Genomic DNA, 7,650 nt, shown 5'->3' with positions numbered 1-7,650 from the left:
GTTTTGTCTGAAATGGTATAATTTCCTGCCTGAGCAGGGGGTTGGACTAGAAGACCTCCAAGGTCCCTTCCAACTCTGTTATTCTATTCTATTCCATTCCATTCTAATATCCTATTCTATTCTATTCCATTCCATTCCATTCTAATATTCTATTCTATTCTATTACATTCTAATATTCCATTCCTATCCTATCCTATCCAACAATTATGTCAATAAAAATCACAAAATGCAGCAAAACTCATTTAACCACTGCCTCGCTTAGTAACAAAAATTTGGAGCTCAGTTATGATCATACGTGGAGACAAAAATAGTACTATGCCACAGATATATATATATACCTGTGGCATAGTACTATTTTTTAATAGTTATAATTAGATCTATTTAATATTTAATTGATCTCACTCAGACAGAAATACAAACTTTGTCATCCTCACACACAACTCATATTCAGATTCCAGCTTGCCTGTTCACATTGCTTCCGGATTTCCAAAAGTTCAAAACACTCTTAAACAATCATTTCAGGAAAAATTAGGCACAATCAGCCTCACACACAGCACAAAAGCAAGAAGATTCACATTGGGGATTGATGGGGCACAGCTGCATTGGATTTTCAAGGACCTTCCAAACTTCATTTCAAGAGGAACGTTGACGTCCATTCCTGTAGGAGAGAGAGAGAAGAGTATTAAAGTGGTTTGCTGTGAAAATTGAGCATCAATGTACTGGGTTGACAAAGCCCTCGGCTTATGACCACAATTGTGCCCAAAGTTTCTGTTGCTAAGCGAGACAGTTGTTAAGTGAATTTTGCCTTTCTTTCTCCCCTCCCCACCCAAGTTTTTTATTTTTTTATTTTATTTTTTATAAATGTATCCAATCAATGCGTGAACATTATGGCACCTGGGTGTCATACATTCTAATTCAAATAAAACTAATAAAGTTAATCATAACTGTTACATTCAATCCACGTATGTATTTCTAATAATAATACGCATTTATATTAGGTTGCAATCTATCATTGTTCAGTTGTTCCACATTTTATCTTATTATTACTTTCATTTTATTATATAAAATAATGTACACACTAATGTATACACTGGTATTCCCCCTTCTCTTATTTCTATCGCTTATTCTAGCTTTTAATCATGTCACCCTTTCTAAAAGACTTTTCCTTTCTTTCCTATCTAACTCCTAATCATGTCATCTACCTAACAAAAAAAGCGATAAGCAAAGAGAGAGAGAAAAAAAGAGAAGCAGATCAGAACAACACAAAAGAGAAATCATCCATCCATCATCTCTTGCCCGCTTCAATACTTTTAATTGCTATGCTTTTGAAAGGAAAAAGCAAATCAAAACAATGATTTTAAAAAATCATCTATCCATCGTCTCTTTGCCTTTTGTGACACTGCTGTCAAGAATCAGTGTTCTGGTTAGTGAATCACTGTAGTTCTGAAGTTAGCAACACGATTGTTAACTGAATTTGACCTCCCCATTGACTCTGCTTGTCAGAAGGTTGGCATAAGGAGATCACAGAATTAAATAATTTACTCAAATACAGGGGATCTTTGACTTACAATCACAATTGAGCTCAACATTTCTGCTGTTAAGAGAGACATTTATGAAGTGAGTTTTGCCCCATGTTATGACCGTTCTTGCCACAGTTGTTAAGCGAATCGCTACAGTTAAGTCAATAACATGGCTGTTATGTGAATTTGGCTTCCCTATTGACTTTGTTTGTCAGAAGTCACAAAAAGAGATCACATGACACCCCCCCCCCCCCAGGACAATGCAACTGTCATAAATATCATATTTTTTGGAGTATAAAACACACCTTCCCCCCCCCCAAAGGGTAAACATTTGGGTGTGTCTTACACACTGAATACAGCATTTTTGGCCTCCCGAAACCCCGCCCCCTTTGCAAAAATGGCCATGCATAGCCTTTAGGAGGCTTATAGAGTGCTCCTGGGGGCTGGGGAGGGCAAAACGAGTGAAAAACGGGCCATTTTTTGCTCATTTTTGCCCCCCCCCCAGTCCCCAGAAGCACTCTATAAGCCTCCTAAAGGCTATGCATGGCCATTTTTTTTTGACAAAAAATGGGCCCATTTCACAAAAAACAGGCCATTTTTTGCTTGTTTTTTGGGGGGGCCTCCCAGCCGCTAGGAGCACTCTATAAGTCTGCAGAGTGCAAAAACTTTTTTTTTTAATTTGCCTTTTCAAAATCTTGGTGCGTCTTATACTCCGGTGCGTCTTATACTCGGAAAAATACGGTATGAGTCAGTTGCCAAGTGTCTGAATTTGGATCACGTGATCATGGGGAATGCTGCAATGGTCATAAGTGTGAAAAACAGTCATAAGTCACTTAAGTGCAGCTGTAACTTCAACCGGTCACTAAATAAACTGTTGTAGTTTGAGGACTCCCTATACCTGGGAATTCCAGGGCTATGGGCTAATCTGTGAAGCTGAAAATATTCTCCAAAACCAATCTTTTCCAGAAAAATAAAAGACACTGCATGGATGCCTTTAGCATCAGAACTCAAGTCAAAATTTGAAGCATTTTGATTTGACTTACACTTTTTCCATCATGTTCAATAAATTGTTGACCCATTTGGCTTTGGAATCAACGCAGATTTTCTGATTGTTCTTCAGGGTAATACTGTAAAGCAAGAAAATTGGGTGAGGTGAAGTTTTACCATAAAATAATAAATCTACCTGCGGGAAGGCGTTAACGGGAGCTATAAAAATGAAGAAATCCATCCAGCACGTTTGCAACAAATCAGAGAAATTCCTGATTTAGCTGTGCGGACAATTTAATTTAAATCTGAAGGGAGCCAAGGAAGAAAACTTACAGACCTACTAAAAAAAATACATCTGTATCACTTTTATAATAGAAAAGGGGAAATTTGATAAGGTGGCTATGAGGTTGGATTTTTGGCTCTTAAGTGTCCCAGTCAGGGTATCCAAAGGAATGGGTGTAAAAAAAAAAAGTCACAACGATTGCAACGGCACAATTGAAACTTTGATCCTTTGATGCATTGCAACACACACACACACACACACACACACACACACGTACACAAACTTTGATGCATTGCAACACACACACACAATTTAACTATGTTTAAAGCAGCGGTCACCAACTGGTCGTCCGTGGTCCACAAGAAAATTTTGGTGGTTCACAGAAAAATTATTTGTATTTTTTATATTGCACTAAATCAGGGGTCCTCAAACTATGCCCCCTGGTCTGGATACGTGCAATGGACGTTTGTGCTGCTGCAGAGAGTCTCCCTTTTTAATATCTCCTTTGAAGCAGTGGGTTTACTACTTGTTCCTTCTTTGAGGATATTTTCATCTTAGTTCCCAGTCTGTCTACTGCCTGAGACTTCTTGCTGGGCTACCCTCCAACTTCCAACTACTAATCATATCTGACCTGGGCTTAGCCTTTACAAGATCAACCAAGGTTAACTAAATGGGTTATATGCCTTCCATAGATGCTTCCATGGATTGCATGGAGCTGATTTTCGAATAAAGCTTGCAAACTTAGCTCCTTATCATGGCAAACTTTCATCTGGTTAAACTGCACTTAGTTATCCATCATTTTGCTTGGGAAGAGCTAATATAGCCATAGCAATAGAACAGAAACTCAGACTTATATACCACTTTACAGTGCTTCACAGCCCTCTCTGAGCAGTTTACAGAGTCAGCCTCTTACCCCCAACAATCTGGGTCCTCATTTTACCCACCTCGGAAGGATGGAAGGCTGAGTCAACCTTGAGCCTGGTGAGATTTGAACTGACAAATTGCAGGCAGCCGGCAGGCAGCAGAAGTAGCCTGCAGTACTGCACTCTAACCACTGCGCCACCATGGCTCATGTATGACTTAAAAGAGCACTGCCTGGGGGATGCTGGGAGTTGATCCACATATCTTCAAGATGTCAAGACTTTGAAACTCCGATTTAAGTGGGAGATAGACAAGGACTAGCTGTACGTTGGACAGGGAGAAAGGGCCCAGGATAAAAATTTCAGCTTCTAAATTTTGCATAAACCCAAATAAACTTACATGATTTCCAATTTTTTGCAGGCAATCCCAGCTGGAAACATCTCGACTCTTGCGTATCGTGCCGGACGAATGAAGGTGCTGGTAACCTTGGCACATTTGCAGCTTAAATTCAGGGGGTCAAAGATAGCTGTAACATTTCAGAAAATACTATAATTAATTTTAGGTGCACAACGGAGTATTCAAAATGATTAGGGGATTGGAGGCTAAAACATATGAAGAACGGTTGCAGGAACTGGGTAAGTCTAGTTTAATGAAAAGAAGGACTAGGGGAGACATGATAGCAGTCTTCCAATATCTCAGGGGCTGCCCCAAAGAAGAGGGAGTCAAGCTATTCTCCAAAGCACCTGAGTGTAGAACAAGAAGCAATGGGTGGAAACTAATTAAGGAGAGCAGCAGCTTAGAACTAAGGAGAAATTTCCCAACATTAGAACAGTTAAACACTTCTATTGCTATCAGAAGGGTTAACTCCAAATGTGACTGCATCTTTGTGCAATTAAGTTGGTAGAAGCCCACCAAAAATGGGGAAGCCAGATTCATTTTACAACCGTGTTACTAACTTAACAATTGAGTGATTCACTTAACAACCATGTCACAAAAGGTCATAAAATGGGGCAAAAGTAACTGAATAAATGTTTCACTTAGCAACCAAAATTTTGGGCTCAACAGTGGTGATGTCAAAAACTATCTGCCCTTTAAAAGTTCATTCAATGCCTGTGTTCTTCAGCTTGCAGGACCATCTCTCTAATGTGGCTCAAAACCTAAACTTTGTTTTTTGCAACATTTTAGTAAAGTGGGTGAGTAAATCACAAATCACAACAAAATGTGGCGCCAAGCTTTCCAAATAGATTACCAAGGTGCATATAAATTAATATATAAACTCCTCAACCTATTTAAAATTCTAAAACCATCAATGCTATTATCAGGATGAAGGGTTTATTTATGTTATTAAGTCCATGGCACAAACGCTAAAAAGCACATCACCGCTACGTCCTCAATGAGCAATTATAAAACCATGCTATTTACACATTCAAAGGCGGACTATTTATACAGTCGGTGCATGATGGAGAGTGAAGCCAAAGAAGAGGAAGAGAAAAGCTCAGGAGGATACTACTTACTTGCACCAGTGAGGTGGCAGGCAATAAGCAAAACAGAAAGCCCAAGGAAGACACGAAAACTCATTCTGGCTGCAGAAGAAAGACTCACACTGCTGTCTGAAAGTTCACCCAGATGGATTTGTGTGGTCCAGCCGCCTCCAATTTATTTTCTAGCTCCCTCTCTACACGTCACCAGCAAAGGGCTATTTTGGGAAAACATGCAAAATTGCATCACACCCCATTTCCCACACATTTCCCTCAGAATTTGCAGTGCTGAGGTTTGCACTTTGATAAACGAACCAATTCTTAAATTTAGGAATTGAAGAAGCAGCGCCGAAAGAATAAAGAAACTATTCTTCAATGTGAAAGGTAACTATAACGTCTGTTAGAAAAGAAAGTCAACAACTCAGAATTGAAACTGTAGCATCCTCAAGGTCCATCAAGGTCACGTGATCGAAATTCGGACTCTTGGCCACTTGGGAGAGGTCGTCCTCGATTTAACAACCTTCCGTTTAGTGACCACTCAAAGTTGCAACAGCCCTGGGGAAAAGAAGTGACTTACGACCATTTTTCACGCTTACGACCGTTGTAGCATCCTCAAGGTCACGTGATCGAAATTCGGACTCTTGGCCACTTGGAGGAGGTCGTCCTCGACTTACAACCTTCCGTTTAGTGGCCACTCAAAGTTACAACGGCACTGAAAAACTAGACTTACAACTGTTCTTCACACTTACGCTGTTGTTCCACTGGTCGTTAAGCGAATCTGGATTTCCCATTTGACCTTGTTTTGTCAGAAGGTCGCAAAAGGAGATCACGTGACACTGGGACACTGTGACTGTCATAAACAGGAGTCAGTTGCCAAGCATCCAAATTTTGTCCGCGTGACCATGGAGATGTTTCAATGGTCATATGTGCGAAAACCGGTTCTAAGCCGTTGTAACTTTGAATGTTCACTAAATGAACTGTTGTATGTTGAGGATTAGTTGCACGAAGTGGCAGAAATAGAACTAAAGTGGGGACATGGAGTGTAAAAAGAAAGTGGGAAGCTAGCAAGCAATGAAATAAATCAGCTACACAGTGACATCTTACCATATTTTTTGGCGTATAAGACGCACCAAGGTTTTGAAGAGGCAAATTAAAAAAAAGTTTTTGCACTTTTCAAACCTCCCAAAAATGGCCTGTTTTTCGCGAAAACGGGCCTGTTTTTTATATATATAAAAAAAGGAACCTTATAAAGTGCTCCTGAGGGCTAGGGGGCCAAAATTGAGCAACAAACGGCCCATTTTTTGCTCATTTCTGCCCTTCCCGGGCCCCAGGTGCTCTCTGAAAGCCTCCTAAAGGCTATGCACAGCCATTGTGTTGAAGGGGGCGGGGTTTCAGGAGGCAAAAACATATGTGCTATATTCAGCGTATAAGACGCACCCAGATTTTCAGCCTCTTTTTTGAGGGAAAAAAAGGTACCTCTTATACTCCGAAAAATACGGTAGCTTCCGCAAAACGGGCTTGGAATTGGACCTCTTCACCCAGAGGACAATGTTTGGGTTAATGCAATCACTGACCGACTTTGAGGACGTTCCTTAAGGTGACGATTCAAACAATCAGATTACCCGAGTTTACACTTCAACCACCGAGGCAGAAGGAGAGGAGGTGGACAAGTCAAATGGTCAAGTTTAATCTGGAATTGACCGTTCACGCTAAGGACACCGCAAGGGCTCTGAAAGTGGAGAATGCCAACAGTTTGAGATCTCAAGAGCAAGGAAGTCTGTCTGTAGGACCACGATCGATGATCAAAAGATGGTCAGGAGGTCTGGAGGTCCAGTCCCTGGGTGGACATATAAAGGGAACTGGGTATCTTTAGTTTAGCCCAGGGGGGTGTCAAACTCGATTTCATTGAGGGCCGCATCAGGGTTGTGTTTGACCTTGAGGAGCCAGGGTGGTGGTGGACAGAGTGGGCGTGGCCCATTCAATGTCACTCACGTTGGGGGCACCTGTGGCAGCCCAAGTGCTCTGCCAGTGAAAACAGGCTCCCGAGCTCCGTTTCCAGCTGCAATTGTCTCCTGCAACCCCCTCTACACGTCACCAGCAAAGGGCTACTTTGGGAAAACATGCAAAATCCCCTCACGTTTCCCTCAGAATTTGCGGTGCTGAGGTTTGCACTTTGATAACCGAACCAATTCTTAAATTTAGGAATTGAAGAAGCAGCGCCGAAAGAATAAAGAAACTATTCTTCAATGCGAAAGGTAACTCTGACGTCTGTTAGAAAAGAAACTCAACAACTCAGAATTGAAACTTAATATTACCTACAGCACGGCTGGTTATGCTGAATTTGCAACCTTTCCTTTAGGGACCGTTTCAAAGTTACAACAGCCCTGGGGGGGAAAAAGTGACTTACAATCGTTTTTCACCCTTACGACCATTGTAGCATCCTCAAGGTCACGTGATCGAAATTCGGACTCTTGGCCACTTGGGAGAGGTCGTCCTCGACTTACAACCTTCCGTTTAGTGA

At 41.2% G+C, this 7,650-nt stretch overlaps 1 protein-coding gene across 1 annotated transcript; it reads right to left on the bottom strand.

Annotated features, from left to right (window-relative positions):
- Positions 1-366: 366 nt before the first annotated feature.
- Positions 367-5,262, bottom strand: LOC309395694 (interleukin-8-like). The gene is made up of 4 exons (XM_081960163.1): positions 5,166-5,262; positions 4,051-4,177; positions 2,564-2,647; positions 367-658 (listed from the first exon to the last, which is right to left on the bottom strand). The coding sequence occupies exons 1-4, from the start codon at positions 5,227-5,229 to the stop codon at positions 634-636; spliced, it is 300 nt and encodes a 99-aa protein (XP_081816289.1). The 5' UTR covers positions 5,230-5,262; the 3' UTR covers positions 367-633.
- Between the last annotated feature and the right edge of the window lie 2,388 nt (positions 5,263-7,650).

Source organism: Natrix helvetica, assembly GCF_964273705.1.
Source record: "Natrix helvetica genome assembly, chromosome: 7".
In the NCBI taxonomy this organism is placed as follows: domain Eukaryota; kingdom Metazoa; phylum Chordata; class Lepidosauria; order Squamata; family Natricidae; genus Natrix; species Natrix helvetica.
Note: the sequence above shows the minus strand (reverse complement) of the source record. Positions and strands in the feature narration are given on the sequence as shown.

Coding starts and splice junctions, on each gene's coding strand:
- LOC309395694 (XM_081960163.1), bottom strand. CDS start 5,229: ATGAGTTTTCGTGTCTTCCTTGGGCTTTCTGTTTTGCTTATTGCCTGC. Junction 4,178..5,165: donor CTGCCACCTCACTGGTGCAA/GTAAGTAGTATC, acceptor GAAATGTTACAG/CTATCTTTGACCCCCTGAAT. Junction 2,648..4,050: donor TGCAAAAAATTGGAAATCAT/GTAAGTTTATTT, acceptor CTTGCTTTACAG/TATTACCCTGAAGAACAATC.